This window comes from Streptopelia decaocto (assembly GCF_964273445.1).
Source record: "Streptopelia decaocto genome assembly, chromosome: 1".
NCBI classification, from domain to species: domain Eukaryota; kingdom Metazoa; phylum Chordata; class Aves; order Columbiformes; family Columbidae; genus Streptopelia; species Streptopelia decaocto.
In genome coordinates, this window is record NC_138663.1 from 85,292,125 (window position 1) to 85,317,501 (window position 25,377).

Genomic DNA, 25,377 nt, shown 5'->3' on the forward strand with positions numbered 1-25,377 from the left:
AACAGCCATCTGAACACGAGCCAGTCGTGTGCCCAGGTGGCCAAAAAGGCCAACAGCATCCTGGCTTGTATCAGGAATAGTGTGGCCAACAGGACTAGAGAAGTGATTGTGCCACCGTATTCGACACTGGTGAGGCCCCACCTTGAACACTGTGTTCAGTTTTGGGACCCTCATCATAAGAAAGACATTGAGGTGCTGGAGAGAGGTCAGAGAAGGGCAATGAAGCTGCTGAGGGGCCTGGAGCACAAGTCTGATGAGGAGCAGCTGAGGGAACTGGGGCTGTTTAGCCTGGAGAAAAGGAGGCTGAGGGGAGACCTTATCAATCTCTATGACTACCTGAAAGGAGGTTGTAGCATGGAGGGTGTTGGTCTCTTCTTCCAAGTAGCAGGTGATAGGATGCAGGAGGAAATGGCCTCAAGTTGCACCAGGAGAGGTTTAGATTGGATATTAGGAAAAAATTATTCACGGGAAGGATTGTCAGGCATTGAAACAGGCTACCCAGGGAAGTGATGGAGTCAGCATCCCTGGACATGTTTAAAACGCATATAGACAAGGTTCTTAAGGACATGGTTTAGTGCCAGAGTTAGGTTATGGTTGGACTTGATGATCCTGAGAGTCTCTTCCAACCAAAATTATTCTATGATGTCAAATGGGGAGCTGGCCTGTGGCCAGTTCTGAGGTCTTTACATCAGCGGAGGGCATGATTGAAATCCCTGTACGGCAGATATTCATGTGACATGGTTTGGTGGAGATGGCAGGAGCAATTCCCACCCTTGCACCTGCCTTCCCCTTAGCATTCCCCAGCTGGGTGGCCAACAAAGCAGTCTGGCTGTGGGACAAGGCTGTGGAAGGAGGTGGGGGTTACTTGGGCCTTTCCATCTCTTGCCGGTCTCCTCTGCTTGTTTTGGTTACCTTTATGCGTGAGCATCTCTTGCTTTGATGGCAAAACGTCCACACTTCCCGAACACTGGCATGTAGAGAGAAACATCAGGCCAAGCCAGGCAACTCAGGTGTGAAATACATTTTAATTGAGTTTAAGGATCTGTAGTTTGTTTGTTGCTCAGCTGAGCATGGGATGTCCAGAAGGTGAAGGAGACATTATCGGTGGAGGAGAGGGTGTAGGAGTGCAAGAGGGAAGGAAACGAAGAGAGAAAGGTCACAAGAAGCAAATGAGAATGTGTATTTGTTTACGGATGTGATTTAATATATCGCCCCACAGTACTATGTGCTGACCCAAAGACTTGACAGCATACACACACGCACACCCAGTGAGGAACAGCAGTGCACTCCAACGCAAAGCTGCTGGCAAGCACAGCCCAACACAGCACAGCACAGCACTCGGGGTGGAGAGAAGGGACGCTCGGGTCCCACCAATGCTCAGTGTAAACACGTGCCTGGGGCACAAGGACGCCGTAGGCCAGTACACATACACCTACACACATGCACAAGGAGAGCGAGCCACTGGTGACATCCAAACACAGCTACATGTGCGACACTTGTCCAAACACACCTGCTGACACACGTATGTTCACCGCACATGCTTTGGCATACAAGGGAAACACACCAGGCAGCGTACTCCCTTGGTCTAACATGGGAACAGAGTGGCTCAAACATGGCCCTGCACAAAAACCAAAAGACACACAATGCCTAGATCCAGAAATGCTTATGAACTCAAAGCAAGGGACAGGATGTAGGCCTCTCTCTCATCCTTCACCTGGGTACACCTTGTCGGAGACACCTGAACTCAAGGAGGTTTGAGGTGAAAGGGAACTAGGTGGCAGAAGGGGGAGAAAGAGCAAAAAAGGAAGCAGTGGAGGGAAGAGGGCTTCAGAGTCTGTGAGGTGGGAAAGAGCAGCAGGGTGTCTGTGCCCTGGGGACAGTGTTCAAAGAACACTTGGGTTGCGGAAGTTGTGTCCAGCAAAGCGTGCTTCGTCACCAAGCTCTTCCTCAATCCTGCAGGAGAGAGAGAGAGACAGCAGATGTCAGGCCCTTGCCATGAGAAAGCAGCAGAGGCAGCAGGGCACCAGAGAGGCAGTGCATTGGCCAGGAACCTGACACATGCCAGAGGAGCTCTGCTCCTGCCAGCTGCCCTGCCTGTGGGGCTGCACCTTCACACCAAGGAAGAGGGAAGGAGTCTGCTCCAGAGATCTCCCCAGGATCCTACTCTCATCTCTGTACTGTGCATTTATAATGTTTCCCCCACAAGGCCCATCCACCTTTGGGCTTTCAGCTTTTCCCATCCCGATTAGTCACTCCCCTGTTCTCTCTTCAGCATTCCCATCCCTGGAGACCCTTACCTCATGAGCTGGTTGTATTTAGCCAGGCGTTCAGACCTGCAGGGAGCACCCGTCTTTATCTGTAAAGCATTCCCCAAAACAAACAGTATAAGACACTGTTATGACTTGCACCAGTTTCCCATGGTGGGGCAGGGGATTCGGTCTTCACACCCCTTTGCTTTCCTCCAGGCCTGTGCATGGGCTGGGTCTCACCTACCTGCCCAGTGCACAGTCCTACAACCAGATCAGCAATGAACGTGTCTTCAGTCTCCCCAGATCGGTGGCTCACCATCACACCCCAGCCATTCTCTTGGGCCAACTTGCAGCTGCAAGGAGCAAGAAATGCCATCAGTAGCTCCCCCTCCTATAACCACCACCTCAACAGGGGGAGATCCAGGCACCCTCTCCTCCCACCCTCAGCATCCTACACTCCAATAGGGACAAAAGTCTATTCATCCAATGGGTAGTGTAGCACCCTGCTGCAGTTCATCACCAACCCTTCTGCAGGACAACTCAACTCACGCTTGGATGGCCTCTGTGACGGATCCAATCTGGTTGACTTTGAGCAGGAGGCAGTTGCAGGCCTTCTCTTCGACAGCTCGCTCGATGCGTTTGGGGTTTGTCACTGTCAGGTCATCTCCCACTATCTGAATCCCCACATTGGCCGTGAACTTGGACCAGGCCTCCCAATCATCTTGGTCAAAGGGATCCTCAATGGACACCACTGAAGGGACCATAGAAAAGACATGAATCAAATCTACCTCCCTTTCCACCCCAAAAGCACAGAAGGGATGTGCTTGTTAAGTGTGTAACACCAGTACTGATTCCCTACTGCAAGCACAAAAGCTCACCTGGATAATCACGTACAAAGCTTTGGTAGAGGTCGCCCAACTCATCTGCAGAAATGTAGCGGCTTGGATCATCTGGGGACTTGAAGTCCAGGTCATATTTGCCATCACGGTAGAACTCGGAGGCTGCCACATCCATACCAATAACAATCTTGTCTGTGTAGCCTGCCTTGTCGATAGCTTCCTTGAGGAGCTCCAGAGCTGTGAGGAAGAAAGTTGCAGACAGAAGAGTCAGCTTTGGCACAGAACTCCAACTTTCAGTGGGAACCTCCCCCAGGAAGGTCCTGAGAGCCACTGGGAGTCTGATGGTGTGATGGGAGAGGTAGAAGGGAACCCAGAGCACAACAGAAACATCCCAAGGAGCTGTGAAGGCTATATCCAAAGGACAAGGAGGAATTAAAATACAATTCACACATCAGTGACAGGTTGGGGGAAGGCCTTGGAAAAATCTGCACACACATGAGAGGTTTGTACGGAGAGGCTGTGAACAGATCAAGGTCACCCCAAGGAGGAAGGACTTAGAAGCCATCCCCTAACACAAGAGGTCAATGACACTGAGGCATGGTATTTTGAACTGATGCTTGCGGAATGAGCTGAGTGTAGAAGGGCCCCAGTCACAGCAGTGCAGGTGGGTTACCCCATCTCTGCAGGGCTCTCACCTTCACTATTTTCCAGGATGTTGGGGGCAAAGCCTCCCTCATCACCCACATTGGTAGCATCTTTGCCATACTTCTCCTTGATGACACTCTTGAGGTTGTGATAGACTTCAGCCCCAATGCGCATGGCATCACGGAAGCTTTCAGCTCCCACAGGCAGGATCATGAACTCCTGCATGGCCAGTTTGTTGCCTGCATGGGAACCTCCATTGATCACGTTGAAAGCCTGGAAGAGTCCATAAGAGAATCTGAGCTGAAGGAACCAGTCTTGGCACCACCTAGAGAAGGCTCCCAGATGAGTCACCATGCCCATTCATACCACATCCCACAGGGTAATGAGTCAGACCAAAGGCACCTACAGGCTGGTGTCTCCCTTCCAACTGTGGCTCTAAGCAAATGGCTGGAGAGGACTTTCCCACCTCTTTCCCTCTGAGAGGTCTCCTGAGCTGTATGTGTTTATCTGTGCTGTGTTTATCAGCAATGCTATGTCACTATCCCAGGACCTTTCTCCTTTACCCTGAGAAAATCTGAGCATTCACAACACACTTTGTGAAGGAGTTTCACAGGGCAGCTACCCCGGTGTGAAGACCCACCCATTCCCCTGTTTTGAACTGTGCCCCAGAAGGTTCACATGATGCTCTCTGGTCAACCCCCCACCACAACCTCTGCTGTATCCTCCTCAGGCTCCTCTCTTTCATATTGAAACCTGACAAATCTCACACCTTGGTTTGCTTCCTTGACCAGTGCAGCGCACTCAGTCCTCCATCCCTTCCTTCTCTACCTCCTAACACACCCTTTGAAGTTTATTGTGGAGTTTCTGAAGGTGGATGTCAAGGACGGGGGAGTCTTACTGGCACAGGAAGGATAAGATCAGAGTTCCCAGCTAGGTCAGCAATGTGCCGATACAGGGGGACATCCTTCTCTGCAGCTCCTGCCTTGCACACGGCCAGTGAAACTCCCAGGATAGCATTGGCACCAAACTTGGCTGTGGGCAAGACCAAGGAGGAGTTAGCCTTTGTGGGCAGCAACCTTCTGCCCACTGGGTGCCCTCGCCAGCCCAGCCTTGGGCTCACCACAGCTGACAGTGCCCCCCACTCCAGCCCTGCAGCCTCCCATGCTCTTTACTTCCCAGGCCAAAAAAAGAGGAAGGAATTACATTTGTTCTCTGTGCCATCCATCTCAAGCATCAGGTTGTCTATCTTCTCTTGATCCACAACAGAGAGGCCCTGCAAGAAAGAAAGAGCTCCTGAGAAGGGGAAGCTGAGAAGAGCTGTTGGCTTTGGTGTTCAAGAAAGGAGGCGTTGATGGAGCAGCTGGGGGTACAGGGGCCCTTTTAGTTTGTGGGGGAACATATACACACAAAGCTCTGGAAATTAGTGCTTCAGTATGTAGTCAAGTTAAGTAACCATAGCGATGTGGCTGCAGTGCAGTGTAGGTGTACCCAGGCTGGAGAGGGGATCAACAGCAGCCCAGGCAAGGCCACACATTGCTGGGGACACAGGACTCTCTTGGGGATTTACTCAGCCTTTTGGCAGCTTCCAGGGAGTTTTGTGGTGCAGTGGCCACACAGAAGCTAGGCAGAAAAATACATGCTCAACCCCAAGCAAGCAAATGTCAACTGGATTGAGCCATCTCTGGGAGTGAGGTGGAGAGCAGGATTAGGCCAAACACAGGCAGCCCTCCACCAGGCCAGGTGTTTTCCAGCAGTGGAGAGAGCTGGGTTCTGAGCCTTCCCAGGTTGCACAGGGTGTAAGATGTGGCTTCAGCTCAGCTCTCCTCAGAGCAAGATCCAGGTCTTCAGGTGTAAACAGATTGCAGCTGTGACACCACTAGTCTGCAAAAGGCTGTCCTGGGGGCCACTGCTGAACCTTGCAGGGGTACGGTCATTGCTCATCACACCGTAAATGCTGGGTGGGACAAGCGGGTCTGAGGCCACAGACATTTGGATGACGTTCAGTGCTAGTGGAGGAGCACATCTGAAAGAGGGAGAGCACTCTACAGGCAGCATTGGGGGGACTAGTTAGGTGGTACAGATGCTGCACTGGACCAGGTAGTGTTAAATCCTTTCAGCCCAGAAAAAAGATCACTGCGGACACATACAGGCATAGAGGGCAGGAGGGGTGTGCCCAGGTTCACAGAGAGCATCACTATGTCTGTTAACCCACTGAGATGAACAGAGGCAGAAACAGAGATTGGGGGACAGAAATGGACCAGAGTAAGCATTGGACAAGGGAGAACAAAGAGAAATCCTTACAGAGCCCACGAGAGCAGGGGCGACAGTGCTGTTGATATGATCCACGGCCTGCAGGACCCCTAAAGAAGGGAAGAGACAGAGAAAGAGAGAGAGAGAGAGAGAGAGGGTGAGGCAAAGAGGAGAGTGGAAAGAGGGAGGGAGAGGACTGATAGACTGAGAGAGGGAGACAGTGAGGGAAGATTGAGGCCTGATCTTTCACTATATGCTAGGTCTGTGCCTCTATGGTCTCCCTGAGGGCAGTAAGACACATTCATGTCATGCCAGTGGATGAGCGGTACCCTCTGGCGGAGCCCCACGCTCAGGCAACCCCAGGGACGGGGTGCGGAGCAGGCATCTCCCCACCTTTTCCAAGGAAACGTGACTTGTCGTTGTCTCGCAGCTCCAGCGCTTCATAGATACCAGTGGATGCACCGCTGGGGACTGCTGCTCGAAACATGCCTGGGAAACAGCAAAACACCAGTGTGAGACAAAGCAGAGTGTGAAAAGGAGGGAAAGCCTTTGTGCACCTGCTTCTGTCCCACTTTTGAGGCAAAGGATGTAGCAACCATTTGTACAAATTGATGGTCCTGCTGGATGGCTGCTCTTGGCTGGTATCCTCAGAGATGGAGCAGATGGCAGAAATAAACACACCCAGGGCTTCCACATTGGGACACCTGTATCTTAGGCACCCAGAGGTCCACACTGTTCCCAGAACTATGGATTATGGGTGGCTTCTCACCCCTCTTCCTGGTTCCAGAGGCAGCCTGACCAACACACAACCAGTGGCTTTCCCCTCCTCAGACTGGGACAGCATTTCTGCCTCAGTGAAGAAAGAAGAGACTGGTCAGATGCCTGTTCTGGCCCCTCACTGCTCCTCACCCCTCAGCCCACCTAGCTTTGGGCCCAGCACAGATGCATCTCTTCCATTTGAGACATGTGCGTGTACATGCCTGCACAGAGATCTTGGGGACAAGCCTTCCCCTGCCTCATGAGCATGGCCATGGATGTGTTTCCAAACTTGTAAAATCATGGCTGCAGGAGGGCATCACAGGGACAGGACAAGAAGATAAATATATTTGTGTTAGCTACATTTTCCATCCTTGCCACTAGCAGGCACACTGCTCAAGTCAGATACATAGCAGCCAGCTACCTTACTGCTATTTGCTTGGCACGTATGCCGAGTTGCTGGGCATATGCACAAGCAGAGCCCCAAGGAGAATTTTGGTCTCTGCCCCTTCCCCTGGCTTGCTATCTGCCAGGGTTTCAGTGGAGAAGACTCTCTGTACTCTCAGCAATGTGTGCCAGGCTGCCATGCAGTGCCAGCTTAGCCAGGGTGGGCAGAACCTCCCCCCATCTCTTGTCCTCACCTACATACCTTTGTGTGTGTACAGGTCCACCTCAACGGTGGGGTTCCCACGAGAGTCCAGGATCTCACGGGCATGGATCCTCTCGACTGCCATGGTGAGTCTGGGGAGAGGAAAGGAGAAGGTAGGACCAGGACATGCTCAGTTTGAGAGACCTCAAGATGTGGTGCTCACCTATCTAATGTCTAGACAAGACACTGACAGAGAGAAGGGAGCTCAAGGAAGAGCAACCTTAGGAGCTGCAACTAAAACTACTGTCTCAAATAAATTTAGCTATTAAGACACAGATTGTGGAAATCTACCCACATTTTGTGCAGGAACTGGTTATCTATTTGAATTTATTCCATGCCTTTGCTGCAGATAACAAACTCGGAGCTCCCTCTTCCACTGTGCCATGGCTGAGTGCTGCCCTTTCTCATGGCTCCTGATATGAGTCCAGGTGGCAGAGACATGGAGCTTGCCCCAGCACCCACCGGCAGTGGAGAGGGAAGGATCAGCTGGCACAGCCAGAAGGTGCCCCTGGCCCCAGCGCCAAGGACCAGCTGCCAGCTCCTAGCATTTCCCTTCCCCTTGCTGAGGCAGAGGCTTGTCGGTCCCTGCTGGGGCCAGGCAGCCAGTGGCCACTGTGTTCATGTGTGGCGGACAGGGTGCCAGCTGAGTGAGCGGTGTCTGCCTGGGGCAGAGCTGGGCAGGGTGGGGGGAGGGCGACTGGCCCATGGGGACCCTCAGCCCCTCTCAGCCTGCAGCATGGGGAGCTGCCCCAGCCTGGCTCCCACAGAACCCCAGCTGCATCCCCCCAGCCTTCCCGTCACCCCTGTGAGCCACTAGGTCAGACTGTGCTGAGACGGTGGGAGCACGGAGGAGGCCAGCAGCCGGAGGAGGCCAGCAGCCCGAGGAGCCATCTTGCTGAAGGCTGTGGTGCCTCAAAGGTGGAAGAAAGGGCTCTGGAGGGCAGGGGGACTCAGCCCTGCCTGAACACCAGGCCTGGGCCCACCTCCCGACCCTTTGCTCTGCTCCTGACCTGGGGAAGGGGATGAGAGCAGAAGGCGTCTCTTGAATGAGGAGAGTGAAGAAACCTGGCGTTTTGGGTATGCCTAGTTAAAAACAGGCTTGGGGGTGAGGACAGCCCTTTGAAATAGCTTGTTTTGCTGAAGTTTGCTCTCTCAGGGTGTCCAAAATAACTCAGCCACTTTATCTCCACCTTTTTATTCCCTCAGCTGCGGTGCCAGGGGGCCACATCCCCCCCAAAGAGGGAGTAGCAGCAGCAAGCGCCATGTCACCCCACACCCCCACTCCTGCCAGGTTTTCCTCCTGCAGCTCCCACAGATGATTCACTAAACCCTGAGCAGTGCTGGACCCCCATAAAACTTGGTGCAGAGGCCAGGCCCAGGGTGACCACAAGGGCCCAGGCAGAATGATGCCATAGTATCATAGAATGTCCTGAGTTGGAAGGGACCCACAAGGATCATCGAGTCCAGCTCCTGTCCCTGCACAGGACAACCCCACAGTTCACACCATGTGTCTGAGGGCATTGTCCAGTCTCTTCTTGAACACTGTCAGGCTTGGGGCCGTGGCACCTCCCTGGGGAGCCTGTTCCAGTGCTCCACCACCCTCCAGGGGAAGAACCTTCTCCTAATGTCCAACCTAACCTCTCCTGGCACATCTTCCTGTCATTCCCTTGGGTTCTGTCACTGGTCACCAGAGAGAAGAGATCAGCGCCTGCCCCTTCTCTTCCCCTTGTGAGGAAGCTGTAGCCCCATGAGATCTCCCCTCAGTCTCCTCCAGGCTTAACAAACCAAGTGACTTTAGCTGCTACTCATACGGCTTCAGCTCCAAACCCTTCACCAACTTTGTGTGTGAACATGTGAACCATGGTGTGTGTGAGCATCTGGCAGGGGTACAGCCAGCAGAGGTGCTCAGCACAGGGTGGGCAGGTGTGCATTGGGGGGTGCTGCAAACATTACAGCACTGAGAGGAGCTGAGAAGTAGGCTGGGGGAAGAGCAGAGTTAAGTCTCAACAGCATTGCCTGGGTTGGGTGGAAATCACACGGGTGTGAGGAAACCATGCTGCTCTGAATTTCCAGCAAGAGCTTCCCATACTGGGGAATTTCAGTTAGTGACATGAAGGCTCTCTGGAGCCTGCGCAGGTCCCTCCATCCTGTCCATCTGGGTTGGGATCCCCCATCAGCTGCTTTGGCAGCACTTCCCACACCATCTGGCACACGCCGCGGGAACTTCCTCCAGAGCCGTGCCGGCACAGCTGCGAGCTTCCTTTGCAGCAGTGCCTTGGCGATGCCCCACTAGCCTCCACAGAGGAGAGAGGAACAGGACTCCCTTAAAGTGATCTTTGACAGCAAGACCTGTGCCAGATGCAGTGCCTCTCTGCTTACGTGGTCGTGTTGCCCGTGGTCACGTTCTTCTGCCCTCGCTGTTGGGGCCAGCTCTGAGGAAGCCAAATTAGAAGCCCAAACCCAGCCTTGCCTGCCCTGTGCCATTGCTCACTTAATCTCTTCTCCCTACGCCTTTCTGCACTTCTGTTGCTCCCTCTTGTCCCCCTGCATTTGCTATCCTTTGAACAGTACAAAGAACCACCCTGAAATCCCTGGCATCATCTGCACTGTCCTGAAAGGAGGTCAGAGACGGATAAGCTGGGATAAGAGATTGGGACAGAGCCATAGCCGGGAGCCCATAGATCAGAGTGAAGAGAAGAGAGAAGCCAAGCTGGAGGCTGGGCAGGGCACCCCAGGAGATGGGCAGTGCTGCAGTGCCTTCCTGTGGGCACTGCTCTGTGGCACTGCGTGTCGCCAGGGCACCATCTTGCTGGAGTTGATGCTGCAGAAATTCCCCCTACCTGCTCCACAGGCCAGCATGGCGAAGACCTTTCCCCCAAGCCACCACCACCAGCCCCGTGTGCTGCTGCGGTTCCCCCGGGCTGGGCACTGCTCCCAGGAAGCCCGCACTGCTGCAGTGTCGTGGCTGATGCAGCTATTGCTCGCTTGACTGTCACCTCCTCTCCCTGCTGCCCCCCCGCCGTGTGGTGTGGGGCTGTGCAGATAAGCAAACATCACCCTCCCCCCTCCGCTCCCTGGGACACGGCTGAGCGCTTGTGTTGATGTCAACACTTCGGGAGGCTCGGGGGAGGGGGGCTGGTCTGCTCTGAGGCTGGGTCCTTTCCCCAGCAGTGCCCAAACTGAGCCTTGCCTCCTCCCCACTGCCACCCTTCTCCCGCAGGTAAAGCTCCATCCCGCACCACCTCCCGGCAATGCCCTTGGGAGCAGCACCACCTGTCTTTGTAGGTTGCCCACCTCCTGTAGTTCCCTAGGTTCACATCTGAAATTATGCTTGCCAGGGGGGGGTAGGGAAGGAGGGAGTACCTGAAATTAAAATATGAAAGAAAAGTGAGAAGGGTGGGGGTGAAGAGAAGGAGGTGGGAGGAGCAGAAGGAGGAAGTGAGGGGAGTTTAGTCGTTAATGCCGCTCATCGTGGACCTTCTCCGCAGGGACCCCAAAGTGCGTGTGAGGTTTGGAGGGCACAGGCTGGGGAGCAGAAACACGCATGCAGTGAGGGGGTGCTGGCCGTGGGGAGACACTTACCTTCCTAGGGCAGGGGTGAACGTGAGATTGAGAAAGTGCTGGTAGAAAGGAGGACGAAGCTGAGGAGGGATGCAGGACCTCAAGGGGAGATGATGTGTCCTCTAAGCCGACAGCGGCGGCAGCAGGAGGATGGAGACGCCCCTGATAGGGCCGGGACAGCAGCATGTGACCCAGAGCTGCGATGAGTCAGGATTTAGCAAAGCTTTGCAAACAGCACGTAGAGGATGGAGAGAGAAATAGAGAGAGAGAGAGAGAGAGAGAGAGAGAGGGGGGGGGTGGAGAGGGAGAGGGAAAGGAAGAGGGAGAGAGAGAGGGAGACAGAGACAGAGCCAAGCAGGGGACAGACATAGACAGACGAGGGTGAGAGAGCCAGGGAATGGGAGTGGGTGTGCAGGATAAACAACTCCAGTCACTCTAGGCTCATTAATTATTTTTATTCTAATCAGAAAATCTTGTAGGATTTTTGGGAGCCATAAATTGAACCACAGAACCTGTAACTCTCTCCTTTCCCCTTTTCCCTCTTGGGCCTACTGAGAATAGAGCATATGAGTGCAGTGACTGCAGAAACACTGCAGTACCCCAAGGCAGCTTACATGATCAGGTGGGTATCCCTCCTCATTTTTTCATGGGCAAAAGGAGGTGAAGGTAGCTCTGGTACATACAGATCTCACTTTCCCAGCTGCACGTGTCAGGGAGGGCATCTTCAAATCTTGAATGGCTCTGGGAACAGGTGTTAAAGACAGGGGTCACCCTGCCACATTACTCTGAAGAGATCATTCAGTTTCCTGAAGAAGGAAAGAAGAAGTTTAATGACTCCATGCTCAACTTCTTTTTCACTTTCACTGCTCACTTCTGCTAGTAGGGCTGGGAATGGCCATGGGGCTGTGATGCTGGCCATCACCATCAGGTTGCGAAGCCCAGCCTCTGTTTTAGGGTCCTCTGCCCTTGGGACTGACCTCCCTCAGCCTTCTCTTCATGTAATATAGTGGAAGAGAGGCTTGATCAGCATATTTGATCCTCTCTCTTTCCCTTCACTTCCTTTTCCTCCCTGCGCCATGCTGTTCTCACCTTTTTCTTCTTCCTGCCTTTTCTGACGGATTTCGTTCGCATCTGCCCGCTCATCTTCCTCAACTAATTCCTTGTCAAGGCGTTGCAGGTGTGGCAGCAGGACCAGGACCTCCAGCCGGTAACTAGACTCATCAGAACATGGATTATCCAGCAGCACCAGTGCCTGCAGCATGGGGAGGACCTGAAGTTTTTCCACCTCCTGAAGGTTACTGATCCCATTGTTTCTGAAGAAGAGGAAACAGAAAGCAGGGTAAAGAAATGCATGCAAGTAATGAGATCCCTTTGGAACAGTAAGCTGACAAGACAGACAAAGCAACACTTAGCAGCAAGATAGACTATAGACAAGTCTTTATCACAAGTCTGTACTCTAAGGTCCGGATCCATCTGCAGCTCCCCAGACTGAGGGTCAAAAAGGACATTTCCTCTGGATTTCTCTGTGCTCAAACAGTCCATTGAATCATGTGTCATCTCCATCACCTTGTATGGCAAATGCTGAGAAGTAAAGAGCCCTTTTGGTTGTGTCCAGGACACAGAGAACACACTTAAGTAATCCAAAGGAGCTAAGTCAAGGAGTAAAAAGTATGAGATGGGGTTTGAGAGTGACTGGAGAGACAGATCTTCTCTGAGAAGCCCAGGAAAGGCCCTGGCTGTTACACTCCTGGACAGCTGAGTGCTGAACACCAGTTAAGGACGGTAAAGGTCAACCTTTCCCCATCAGATCTTCAACTTCCAAAGAAACCAGAAAATCCTAAAGATCTAAACAGGAGCACAGCCTGGTAAATGGGTCTCTGGTCCCAACACAGAGCAAGGAGGACCCACCTTAGATTGAGGTACTGCAGACACTTCATGCTACTACAGAATCCATCCAGGGTCTCAAGCTTGTTGTCACGCAGGTGCAGAGTTGTCAGCTGTTCCAGCCCCTCAAGGCCTTCAAGTTTTTGAATGGTGTTCTGGGCCTGAGCACCAGGGAGGCAGGGAGATGGAAAAAAGGGACACACAGGAGAGAGAACAGCAGTTATTTCTGGCCTCTAAAGCTCTTTCTACCCTTCAGATTCCCTACCACTCATAACATGGTCCTCTCAGTCACATAGTCCATGTGGTCCAGGAATCTTCCAGTGTCAGCTGGTAATCTTGCAGGGGAAATTTACTACCAAGAAGTCTCCTCTTCTACTCCTCTAGAAGCAGCCTGCATGTTCCTGAGAGAGGTTGCGGGGGCGGGGGTTGTTGATTAGTTTAACTTTAAGCTTTTCCAGGTATAATTGTTGTTATCCATCCATAGGGTGCACATTCTTGCAACAAATCTGTCAGTCTTAGAGTAGGAAGTTTGAAATTCCCCATCACTGAATTTCATTCACTTCACTGTGATATGAATTACAAAATGGGGAAATATGAAGTTCTGAATTTCAGCAACAGTTTCACAGGAGGATTTTGGCTGGAAAAGACCACTAGAGGTATTCTGTCCAATGCTGGGCTCACTGCAGTGCCAGCACCACCTCTAGATCAGGCTGCTCACCACCTTGTGCAGCCAAGTTTGGAACATCCCTGGTAACTACAACCTCCCTGCCACATTTTGCAGCCTGGAGCTGCACAGAGCTTGTGATTGTGGCTCAGGGCTGCAGTCTTTAAGGATGCAGCAATCTGCATGGGAAATGGGGAGAAAAGTGCTGTTGTGCTCCCTCTTCTTGTCAGTACCTAGGCAGTGGTGTGGCCAGTGCCTCAGACCAATAAAAGGGGCACAGGCTGAACTGGTGGGATAGGAGAAGAGTTTAGGACGGGGACACTCAGGAAAAGGATACTTTGTAGAAAAGGAGGACTCTAATGGAAACTGGACAAGGAAAAGTCTGGACCAGATGGCTCGAGTAAAGAGGGCAACACAAGGACAAAAAGAGGAAAGCTGGAGATTTAGTGAAGGTCGTGTGAACAGATTTAACAACCAGGAAAGATTATTAAATTGTACTTCAGAGGAAATCAGGAGCTGGTGTGGGAAATAGGGTGGGGATCTCACAGACCTTCACTTTACAGTCTGTAAAGTGAAGAGGAATCTCCCATCACTCTCACTTTCTTCATGACTTCAGTGTGAATAGTTTTAACAGCTCTGGCCCTGCAAGCACTAAGAGAACAATGCAAAATTCATTTTTTTTTCCAGGTTGTTTGTTTGTTTTTCCCCTAAATGAAAGAACATTCTGTATGATGTATCTCCTTTAATTAAACACTCGCATCGTCATTTTATCTTAGACACCAGTACTTCACATAGATGTGATGCCACCATTTCTTATGGAAAGCTACTATAATATGTTGCCCATTATGCCCTCTCCCTTTTCTGCATACCTGGCCTTGCTCTAATAAGCCTTTGTCACCACTGCTGCACAATGACCAGGAACTAACACAGCCCTACTGACAGCAGTGATTCTCAAACCAATATATGTACCTCATGGTATGCAGCCAGCAGCTTTTTTAATGCTAAATTTCGTCTGCAGCTATGTCATATATTAACCAAATTTGGTTCAGTTCCTTTAAACTGAAGTCTTTGTCCTCAACCCTGTCCTTGAAGCATCAGCTTCATATACCCATAGCTCAAGCAATTCCAAAATCCTTACACAGAAAGCAAAGCAGTACTGAAAAAAGGTCACCCTCCAAAATTATTTACTGAGCAGGTGGACATGAGAGACAAACTCAAGCCCCATTTTTGAGATACGAGTCAATTGTTCTAGTCTTAATAAACATATCTTGCAACTTGCCCACTTCATATGAGGAGCTCAGAAATTCCAAAATCATGCCAGGAATCTTTTTTAGATACAGGTGAAGTGTTTGCTTCTCTCCAATCATTCAGTAAAGTAACTAGTTTTACTTTGAAATTCTGTATTATATTTAGTGACTTCATCCTTTCTTCCAGCACCTCTAGCCCTAAAATCTCAGTTTTCTACAAGAAAATTGCAGGCAATTTCAGCAAGAAATCTCCTCAGCGTTTTCTGCAAGGGAGTCTTGATGAAAATAAACCATATAGCTTTTTGAAGCCTTTATCATCTTTAATTACTTTTTAAGACTTTGTGAATCAGCACACCTGTCCAGACTTTGCAAGCTGTAGCGCTGTGTGATGCATGGGACTAAGCCATACGTACTTTCTTTACTTGCATCTCTAGGAGTAAATGTTTGCTGAAGCAATTGTTTATGTTATTAGGAAATTGCTTCTCCTATCTTAGTTTCACTGTGATGTTCAATAGGTTTTTTTTTTTGGCAGCTGAAGGTGTGAATCATATAATTGTGCCATTTTTAAACCAGTATTTGTTTAGGCCCGTCAGAGAGGAGAAAGAGGCATCACCTTCCTCTCTCACCCAGAGCAAACCTGTTGCTTTCCCCACTGACCTTTGGAGTTCCCAGGACACACAGAATACAGGCTTGCCTGACACCACCAGAAGAGCGTCCCACAGGAGAGGAAGAACCTGGTGCACTGAACGCTGCCAACTCGCCCGCTCTCTGCAGAGCAGTTGCTGGTCAGTGGCTACTGCATGTGCACTATCTGGGCAGACAGTATAGAAGGAGCTACCCCAAATAAGTTATTTTGTCCCTTTAGCTCTCTGAAATCTGCCCCTCTTTAGGACTAAGAAGGTTGAACTGAATGGGCTAGCATGAAAATTATGCTGCTTTGATGGAGACAGCATCTCCTTTCCACCAATGACTGAAGGTGCCAGGCTCTGCAGCAGCTCTGTCCCACTCCCCAAACTGGCTGATCCCTTACCAGGTAGAGGCTCTTGAGTTTGGGAAGATTGAACCCTGCTGTGCTCTCTAGCTTGTTTCCTCGCAGCTCCAGGATTTGCAGGCTGAACAACTGGCCGTGACCCAGGCCCAGCGCTGTCTTGATTTTATTTCCTGAGTGCCAGAGTAGGAAGAAACAACAAGACAGTTAATCCCACCCAAAGAGAGTGTCCTTTGTGCACAAGAACGAAGAGAGGTGGTCTGTATCACCTTTCAGGCTGAGGTTGACTAAGCGGGGGTGAGTAATGCCCTCTATAGCCTTGATGTGGTTGTGAGCAAAGCTGATGACCTGGAGGTAGGGCAGCTCCTGCATGCAGGCACTGGTAAGCAGATTCCCATCCACCTTCAGCCAAAGCAGGTGGGTTAGGCTGTTCAATGGAGACAAATCTCGCAGCTTGTTGTCTGACAAATCCACATACCGCAGATGAATGAAGCATTTGAGGAGGCTGATGTCTGTCAAGTCCCTGTGGGAGGGAGGATGTGAATAAAACATCTCTCTTATTTCCCCCTGCTACTGGCTTTCAGTTTGCTCCTCACCACTGCTGGAGGGAGGGCACCCTCCTCTCCCACTTTGCTACTGTCCTAGGAAGCCTTGCTGGAGAAAAAGAGGGAAAAGACGGGTAAAAGGGACAGGCCAAAGTGTGTGTAAACAAGGACAAATGTTAAGATTGGACCTGCTTTCCTCGCACAGGAAGTACTTCTTCCCATTGAATTCTAGCTGTCAGGGGAGGGTAAAACCAGAGTGGAAAAGAGGGTAAGTTTTGAGCATGGGTCTGCTAGACAGTAGTGCCAACACCAAGGACTGTGTGAAAGGACTTTCCTAGTGGGAAAAAGCTGGTTAAGATACCTATGAGGCTACTGAAAGACACGGTCTTACTGAGGACTCTTAATCTAGGGTTATGTGGGTGGACTGATGTGGTTGAGACTCCAAACTGCCCCTAGGCCATTGTGGCACTGTATTTACCAGTGCATACCTTAAAGGTTAGCAGTTAACAGGAGAGATGCTTAATGGCTATTTCTGAAAGTGATTGTGGGGAGGTCACCCTGTTCAGGTCCCCCTAGGAGGCCACAGTCCAGGGGGACGGACAGTCTAGGGGGACAACTGATGTTGTCACCAGTGTGTCTGGCTATGGTGAAGGCAGTCCCTGGCTCAGGGCGGAGCATGGACAAGCTATGCTGAGGCACAGACTGGAAGCCAGACAGCCAGAGAACATGGCCTGGAAATGCTCCTGTCCCACATGGCTGGTCACTGGTGGCCTTACAGCACAGTTGCCCCATGGCCACATAGATGCCCAGAGAGGAGGATGCCTTTTCCTGCGGCAGCTGTTGTAACACTCACTTGCTTTTGGCTTCAAATTTCACATAGGCATGGGCCAGGCCATTGCCAGTCTTGGAGAGGAGGGACAGGCCCTCCTTCAGGACCTCTTCTGTCAGGGGACACGGGTCCGGGGTCGGCACCTGGGAGAGAAGGAGAGAGCAGGATGCCAGCACTGGCCTGACCACAGCCAGAGGGTGCTGAGGCCCCTTCCTCACCTCTTCTTCCTCCTCTTGCTTCGGCAGCGCCTCCTCCTCCTCCTCTTCCTGAGGGGTGTACTCCTTCCCCTCTTCCTGAGGGGTGTACTCCTCCTCCTCCAGCTCCTCGTCCTCCATCCTCACAGGCCCCGCTGCGGGAGATCCCTCAGGCCCGCCGGCGGCCGCTGCCCGGGCCCGCGGCGCCCTGCTGCCATGGAAACCGAGGGCAGGCGGGGCCCGGCGCTGCTGCCATAGCAACCGTGCTGAGCGACAGCGGTGGGGCGGGGTGGGGACTTGCGGCTTCCCGGCCCTGCTCGGCGCTGCAGGCACCTTCTGCCTCAGGCTTCGTCTTCTGCGCTTTCCTAAAAACACCCCATTTCTCGCCGGGGTTATCCTTGCCCTCCCCGCCTATGGACCTTTCTGCTGCCTCAAGTGGGGCAAATGTGGAACCCCAAGTCTCGTCAGCTCTGGGTAAACCCCCCCCAAAATGAGACTTCTTGTATTCCACATGCACTATTGCGCTTAGAGCATCTCGCAGCTAGCGCTGGATTTCCTGCAGCAATGTGGGCGCTGCTGATTTGCTGTTCACCAGCCATCCAAGCTCCCTGCGGTTTCTTTTTTCATCATCCTGCTGGCAATACTCCTCCCATCTGACTGCTCGTTCTGTCTTGCTGCTCTCACTGCCATGGCGTGTCATTTGTCATAAATTCCACACGGAAATCTCGAAGCATATCTCTCCTTCGTCAGAAGGACTGTGTGATTTACTCGACCCTCCCAAGTGCTCCCAGCCCTTCTTAGCTGAGTAACTTCTGCAATTATTAGGACCATATCCAGAGAACTAAAGAATAATTTTGGTGGGAAGGGACCACTGGAGGTCATCCTGTCCACCCCTCAGGCTCAAAACAGACCCAGCTTTGAAGTTGTGCTGGGCTGCGCAGGGTGGGGGTCACCCAGGTGGTGAGTAGCTCTGAGGAAAGACATTCCGCTGGTAAATGTTTAATTAATATGTCGAGCAGAATTAGGCTGGGTCTTGGTGTGAAACCTCCCATTATGTGATCTCCCGGATGCCAGGAAGTAGCTTTTGGGGTACAGTGTTCTGTCCTGACCCACTGCAGATGACGCTGCTTCAGCCCTCTCCTCCAGCCTGGGGACCAGGGTGGCTGAGGCTGACAGTGCCCAGCAGCTGCCACCCGTGCCTGCCCAGCTTTCGCACCTGTGGGCGGGTGGGTGGCTGTGCCCCCATCCGCTGCCAAGCAGAGACAAGTGTTTACCAGCCAGGAGTGCTGCTTGGAGCTGATGGCCGCCAGTGTTTTGTGGTTAGTGCCAAAGTCCAAGGCCCTGCTCCCCTCCCCTCCAGTGCACTTTGCTCCTTTGCAGCCCCCACGCAACGTCAGTATTAGATAAACTGGTCCAAGCTGAGTTGGACACGCAACCGTCAGACATGAGTCTCTTGTTCTCACAGCATGTGTGCCAGCTGTCACCCACTTCTGCAAAGCACTCCTCTGTGCTCAGGGCTGCATGGCAAGATGCTAACATGTCGACTGCCTTGACTCCCCCAGTGCTGGTCTCTTCTCATGTGCTGCACTTGCCCCACCTAACTTCACTCCCTGGTAACTAACCTGAATATGATGTGTTTTTCAACTACATTCACTGAAACAAACAAACAAACAAAACCAAAAACAAAAAACCCAAACCAAAACACCTCTACCCAGAAAGCAGTCCAGCTCCTCTTGCCGTTGCTTTCCAAGGCTCTAAGGAGCCCTTCAGTAAATCAGTGCTGGATGAAAAGTGACAGCCTGCTTTTCTTCCCATCACTCGTCCCTTTATTTGAAAAATAGACTGGTACAAGTCATATGTGCCTCTATGCATATGGTTTATGTGGTCTTACAACAGAAACATATGTCTCAATTAGCTTGTTTCTAGATGACCAAAGAACTTACAAGAAACAAGAGAAATTATACAAAGAAACACAAGTCTTTAAAAGAGAGAAATTTCATCTAAGTTACACTTATAAAAACAAGACTCCAAACCTAACTACACTGGTCATTAAGGGGGTTGTGTGACAAAGGCTTGTCTGCACACCCACAAAAGAAAACAGGGGAAAACGGCAGGAGGGGGAGCCCCATCAGCACCCTACCGGGCTGCTCCCAGGACCATCCCAGGAGCCATCTGCCCACCGAAGGCCCATCTCCACGTGCCCAGAGGAGCACAGGGGCACAAAGGCAGGCAGGAACCCAAATTAAGGACTCAAAGGAAGGGACACTCTGTCTGGGCACCTCCCAGGAAACCCTCAGTCCTGGAGCACCTTTAGGGCTCATTGCACTCAGGGCTGTGGAACACAGGGGATGCAGGGGAAGTTTGGGGATTGCAGAAGACTCACTAGGGGTTGTTCAAGGAGGAACCAAAGGCAGGAAAGGGACCAATCATGGTGATTTGTGGAGGAACGAGCATGTAAAAACAAAGAAGGATATGGGAATAAAAGGGGCCAGTCACATGTAAATGGTCTGTGATGGTTTGTCTGGCCATGCTCTGTGCCTGATCAGAGCAGCCTATCCCTTCTCCTCATGAAACTCACTTTGCCCTGGGTGAGGGACTCTCATTAGTACACGCAGGGATGTGGGGTGTCTGGGTGCCATCAGCTGGGACTCATGCCCACAGGGCAGCACCTGGCGTGGGCACGGGCAAGTGTGTGAGCAGCAGCAAGGGGGAAGCTGGACCAGCTGGTAATAGGGCCTGGGAGGAAGCTGTAAGGTAGGAGATGGCTGCTGGGGGAGTCCTGGCAGCTGCTGAAGAGGCTGGGGGGCCTGGGGCTCCCTGGGCGGGCAGAGCACCACAAGGAAGTTGGCTACTAGGAAGCCAGGGGGACTGGAGAGACTGGGATTGAGGGGCAAACTGACTGGACCCAGTTGCTAGAGGGAGCCACATTGTACATATGAGTACATAATATATATATATATATATATATATATAAATACACACACACATATATATACACACACATATATGCATGCTCACTAGCACATCTCCATCTTGCTCAACCAGAGGGAGAGGCTGGGATGAGGCTACTGGTACTGTGTTCAGGGAAATGGTCTGTGTGTCAGGCCACGTTATCTATGTATATGTGTGTGTGTGCCAGCCTGGCTGCTGGTTGGGGCTGAGTACATGGAGCTGCAGCAGCCTCTCTTGGGCTGTCACATCCGGCACAATGCATTTTTCCCAACAGCAATCTGTTTAAGATTCCAACCACTACAATTTACAGTATCTGGCAGTATTTCCACTCCAGCGAGCTGTGGTCCTGCCAGAAAGCAGACAAAAGGAAGAAAAACAAGGTCTGGCATTCCTGCTGATGCAGAAATTGTTTTCCATGAGTTTATTTCTCATTAAAAAGAACCCTTTCATGCTTCTGCATTCTCCTCAAAGCAGCAAGATCAATGTCCAGCTCCCATCTGTTTTTTCCTATGTAGGTCACTCTCCTGGGCGATTGCCTAGCTCTGTGGGCAGGGCTGGGCAGGAGCGGGAACAGTGGAGCTGTAGCATGTAGCTGATTCCTGTGAGCAGTCCTGGCTACCTGCGGCCAGCAGCCTCAGGCACAGGCCGTGTCCCTGCCGAGTCACTGCTGCTCTGCCCATGCTGATGCTGGTGCCCTGAGGCACCAAACTATGGTCATGACCCGGCAGCCTCAGAAACACAACTCTGTGGTTTCTACAGCAAGAGTGTTTCAGGTTTGGGTGTGTGTTTTGTTTTGTTTTTTTTCCTTTGAAGCTTTCTCCTCTCCACATCACTCTGCCCACACAGTGAGCCAGGAGCTGTCATTGCTGTGCTTCTGTCCAGCTCTTCCTTCTCAGGCCACATCACATCCTTGTTCACTGTTCGATGTACTTGCTTCCATCATGAGGTTCGCAGCAGCTGTGCCCCTGTGCCTGGGGCCCACCACCCTGTGCTTCCTAACAGTGATTGCCGCACCGTGACCCACAGCTGTGGCCCTCACAGCGTCACCACAGGCTGGCCAAGCCCTGCCTGCCCCCCCCAGGGCTTTGGCAGGGGAGGGCTCCTCACTGCCCAGCCTCGGTTCTCTACCAAATGCTCCTGCTGAGGAAGGGCCTGAGGCTCTTCTCTCCCCTTCCCTGCCGGCTGGGAGGCCGGAACACCATTAACGGCACTCGAGCAGGCTGGGAGGACCCACCTCATTAGCAAGTTTCCTATGATTTTCTTCTCTTGGGTCCCTCACCTCACAGCTTTCACCCCTCAGGCAATGTTGGCTGGGCAATACCTTGACAGCCGGAGTATCAGGGGAGGAACATACCACGACTGCAAAAACTATGGGCCAAAAAGCACAAAGTGGGAGAGGACCTCTCAGCTGTGCGTTTTAACAGACTGAACACGTTTCCATGTGTCTGCTCTATACCAGAGCACTACCCACACACTCCCACAGACATAGTGCCTCACAGCTAAGCTCCTCCTTCAGAGGCACTTCCTTTTTTATCACCCTTAGTACCACCTACAAATCTCCTAGCTGGTGCAGCAGCTGCCAAACAACATCTAGCCTTGATTTCTCACCCATCAGCATACAGCTGGCAGCGAGCACAGCCTCAGCACATAGCCTAAAAACCTTCCCTGCATAAAGAGGGAGCTGCTCTGCTCCACACTTAATGAGCAGCAATTACCAGTCCTCCCAGGCAAAGGGAGGAGGGATGAGCACATTACTGAGCCTGCCTGGAAAGGTCAGTTCACTAGTGGGACAGCCAGATGCTCCAGTAGCTACTGGAACAGAGATGCACACCAATTACCATGGGCCCAAAGAGGATTTGGAGCAGGAGAGAAGCAAGACCCTTAGGGCATGGTGCAGGTGACACCTATGATAGCAAGATACAGGTTGAGCCTGTGCAGTGCCTACAGGGGCAATGGTGGGCCCTCAAAAAAACAAAAATCAACAAACCAAACAAAAACAACACCACAACATAAAAGCCACACTACCCTCTCTGCAACCAGCTGCCTCCAGAAGTAGTAAATTCTATAACACCGCTTGTCTCCAGCTGCTTCTGAATAAGATCCAGGACACACCTTTGCTTTTTGTTTTCATTTATTGTTCAGTACAGGACACAGGTGAGGTAAGACATCTCACAGGGGTCTAAGCTGACAGGCTCCTTGCTGATGGAGCTGAAGGATGCAAGAGACTGTAGTTCCTTTTTCCTTCCCCCAGCACCAGTGGCCCTCTCTCCCCACAACACTGCAGAGGAAGGGGAGGGCACTGGCCAGGTTGACTGTGGGCTCTTACAGGTCAACAGGCAACTGAGGATTTTGCTAATTCAGAGAGGAGGCTGTCAAGGCTCTGCTGAGACAGGCTCCCACTAACAGGACTCCAACATGGTGGTGGGGGTTAGCAGCACAGCTAGAATAATGACTGTGGAGGAGGAAAGCCTCAGGAGGACTCTGTACTGAGACGTGTGCAATGAAAGGTCCCTTCTTGCTTCCATTTCTCGCTCTGAACCACAAGGGACTGCTCCTCACAGGCTGCTTCAGTGTTTGGCATTGATAATATCCACAAACTCTGGCTTGAGAGAAGCTCCACCAACAAGGAAGCCATCCACATCATGCTGAGAGGCCAGCTCCTTACAGTTGCTGCCAGTGACCGAACCTAGGGAGGGAACAGTATTTTAAGGTCAGATGTGGCCAGGTCTAGAAAAACGGGGCTTGGGCACAAAGGCAAGACTAGCTACATCTTACTCTGCAGACAGTAAAACTGTCTCCCATTTACTGAAACAAGCTAGTAGGTAGTTCTTCATGCTCTGACTGCAAGTTTCCTCGTCAGCAGAGCGTGTTGTACAGCTGTAGCAAGAGAAACCAAGCACTCCCTGCACTGGAAGGTGGATTCAGAATTATTTACCTCCATAGATGATCCTAGTTGACTGAGCAACAGCATCAGACACATGGCTCTTCAGCCACCCCCTCAGCTTCTCATGTACTTCCTGAGCCTGCAACAGAACAGAAGGAGTCCCACTGAGGGCCGAGCAACACATGTATATCATGTCCTTTCAGATCTTTAGTCTTTAGAGAGAATTTACAAGAAGGTCTCTTGAGTGGGAAGGGTCAGTAGGTCATTTAATCAGCCACCACTCCCCCACTCATACCTGTTGGGGAGTTGCAGTTTTACCAGTTCCAATAGCCCAAACTGGCTCATAGGCAAGAACCACTTTACTCCAGTCCTTCACGTTATCTGGGGAGGAGGGAGAAGGAATAGATAAGCACAGTATCCCATGCTGGGAAGGGTAGAGATGCAAACCTTTCTAGAATATGCAGGCCTTTTATTAACATTATCATTTCAATATTATGAGCGAACATTTGCAACAACATATCTGCAAGCCTTCCAGGAAGGCCAGGATGATTAATGGTGATTTCTTCCTGAATGTCCAAAGCTGGAAAAAAATGCCTGTTTTCCTCCCTTACCAGCAATGGCCTTGGTCTGTTCAAAAACCACCTTCTCAGTTATGCCAGCTTCTCTCTCATCCAGCTTCTCTCCAATGCAGGCAATGACTCCAAGGCCCTCAGCTAGAGCATGAGCCACCTTCTGCCCAATCAACTGGAAATTGAAAAGAAACAAGGCAACCAATAGTCAGATCTACTCCCGTAGTCATATTTTAACTTCTCCCCCCTACAGCCTTCGCAGGCACAGCTGAGCTGGACCATCTGTCTATCCTGGGGTCACTCACCTCATCAGACTCTCCAAAAACATGCCTTCGCTCAGAGTGGCCCAGGATCACCCACGTGGCTCCAATATCTTTGATCATTGCTGGGCTGTGGAGAAAGGAGACGACTCAGACCTCTGGGGGAAATTCATGTCCCATAGGCACCCAGGCTTTACTCTGTGAGCTCACCTGATCTCTCCTGTGAAAGCACCCTTCGGTACCTTGTAACAGTTTTGTGCTGCAACTCCGATCTTCGCATCAAGCTTCTGACGGGCAAAGTCAAGGTAGATGGAGGGGGCTCCACAAACAACCTCTGGAAGGCAGAGAAAGTGGTTACCCATGAGACAGGTAAAGGGCAGAAACTGTACCCAGCCACTGACCCCAGATCCCAGCTCCAAGAGATCATCCCTCTCTCCCAGCCCCCACTCCTAGGAAGGCTCAACCTGCCCATCATCGCTGACATTTCAGGGACCCTCTGCAGCAGGAACATCCCTGCTATCCGATAACTCGACAGCAGGGATGAAGCCCTTTCGAGTGGGCAGGCAGGTGATATCAGGTCAACAGCCAGGCCCCTAAGCCAGTTCACACAGGTCCCCTGGAAAGGGCCCAGCTGAGAAACGGGGTGAGAATCCCACCCTAGTGCCCGGGCCTGGCTGAACCGGGGGGAGAGGGCAGCATCGGGTTACGCCCGGGGTTGTAACCGGGTACGGCAGCGGGGCAGGGGGCACGGTGTCGCGGCCCGCCCCGGCAGCGCAGCCCCAAGCGACCTCGGCTGAAACACGGAGACCGCGGCCGTGAGACGGGACCAGGAGCACGCGGGGTGGTGGCGAGGCCCAGGGAGAGGCCCATGGCCGCCCCCACCTCCTCCTCCTCCCGGGGCCCCGCCGCCCGGGGGTGCAGCCGGAGGCGCCCCAGGGGGAGCCGCACGTGTCTGCCGGGCCCGCAGCCCGGATCTGGTTTCGCAGGTATATTTAGCCCCACCGCCGGGTTATATTTAGACCCCGTCGCCCTCTGACATTTGCCGCTCCCCCGCCCGGGCCCGGGCGCCCGGCCCCACCAGGCCGCCGCCGGGCCCCGGGCCGCCGCGCGGGACGTGCGCTACGTGCGGCCGCGCCCTCACCGGTGTCGGCGGAGAGCTTGGCGCCGTTCAGCGTGTGGATGAGCTCGCCTAGACTCTTCTTGTCACCGTTCATCTTCCAGTTGCCCCCCACGAAGAACTTCCTGGGCGCCATGGCGAGAGCGGGCAGCAGCCGGTACCGGAGGAGACGCGAAGGTCAGCAGCAGCAACGCGGATGCCGGCGCCCGGTTTTATCATCCGCTGGCGCCCAGACCCCGCCCTTTCCCATCACCACGCCCCCTCTGCTGGCCACGCCCCGCGCCCGCCGCCCAGC

General features: G+C 52.3%; 3 protein-coding genes across 4 annotated transcripts; all 3 read right to left on the reverse strand.

Annotated features, from left to right (window-relative positions):
* Positions 1–1,038: 1,038 nt before the first annotated feature.
* Positions 1,039–11,112, reverse strand: ENO2 (enolase 2). 2 transcript variants are annotated; one of them, XM_082071374.1, is made up of 12 exons: positions 10,971–11,112; positions 7,389–7,480; positions 6,377–6,472; positions 6,035–6,093; positions 4,937–5,006; positions 4,632–4,765; positions 3,784–4,006; positions 3,128–3,325; positions 2,799–3,000; positions 2,494–2,602; positions 2,298–2,356; positions 1,039–1,953 (listed from the first exon to the last, which is right to left on the reverse strand). In XM_082071374.1, exons 2-12 carry the CDS (start codon positions 7,471–7,473, stop codon positions 1,884–1,886), a joined length of 1,305 nt encoding a protein of 434 aa, XP_081927500.1. In that variant the 5' UTR covers positions 7,474–7,480; positions 10,971–11,112; the 3' UTR covers positions 1,039–1,883. The 2 variants fall into 2 exon arrangements, with proteins under 2 accessions (XP_081927500.1, XP_081927501.1); XM_082071375.1 differs by lacking the exon at positions 6,035–6,093.
* A 321-nt stretch (positions 11,113–11,433) lies between these two features.
* On the reverse strand, positions 11,434–17,441 carry LRRC23 (leucine rich repeat containing 23; the record flags this gene model as incomplete). Its single annotated transcript, XM_082065883.1, has 7 exons — positions 11,434–11,755; positions 12,039–12,262; positions 12,858–12,994; positions 15,775–15,905; positions 16,002–16,255; positions 17,131–17,249; positions 17,325–17,441. 7 exons carry the CDS (start codon positions 17,439–17,441, stop codon positions 11,748–11,750), a joined length of 990 nt encoding a protein of 329 aa, XP_081922009.1. The 3' UTR covers positions 11,434–11,747.
* Positions 17,442–22,365: 4,924 nt separating this feature from the next.
* Positions 22,366–25,290, reverse strand: TPI1 (triosephosphate isomerase 1). The gene is made up of 7 exons (XM_082051977.1): positions 25,107–25,290; positions 24,176–24,299; positions 24,011–24,095; positions 23,748–23,880; positions 23,432–23,517; positions 23,188–23,275; positions 22,366–22,938 (listed from the first exon to the last, which is right to left on the reverse strand). Exons 1-7 carry the CDS (start codon positions 25,216–25,218, stop codon positions 22,820–22,822), a joined length of 747 nt encoding a protein of 248 aa, XP_081908103.1. The 5' UTR covers positions 25,219–25,290; the 3' UTR covers positions 22,366–22,819.
* Between the last annotated feature and the right edge of the window lie 87 nt (positions 25,291–25,377).

Excerpts from the sequence above, each read along its gene's own strand:
- ENO2 (XM_082071374.1), bottom strand. The coding sequence starts at position 7,473 with ATGGCAGTCGAGAGGATCCATGCCCGTGAGATCCTGGACTCTCGTGGG. Across the intron at positions 2,603-2,798 it reads GTCACAGAGGCCATCCAAGC|CTGCAAGTTGGCCCAAGAGA; the intron begins GTGAGTTGAGTT and ends TGCTCCTTGCAG. Across the intron at positions 2,357-2,493 it reads TAGGACTGTGCACTGGGCAG|ATAAAGACGGGTGCTCCCTG; the intron begins GTAGGTGAGACC and ends AATGCTTTACAG.
- TPI1 (XM_082051977.1), bottom strand. The coding sequence starts at position 25,218 with ATGGCGCCCAGGAAGTTCTTCGTGGGGGGCAACTGGAAGATGAACGGT. Across the intron at positions 24,300-25,106 it reads CAAGCTCTCCGCCGACACCG|AGGTTGTTTGTGGAGCCCCC; the intron begins GTGAGGGCGCGG and ends TCTGCCTTCCAG. Across the intron at positions 23,881-24,010 it reads TTTTTGGAGAGTCTGATGAG|TTGATTGGGCAGAAGGTGGC; the intron begins GTGAGTGACCCC and ends TTCAATTTCCAG.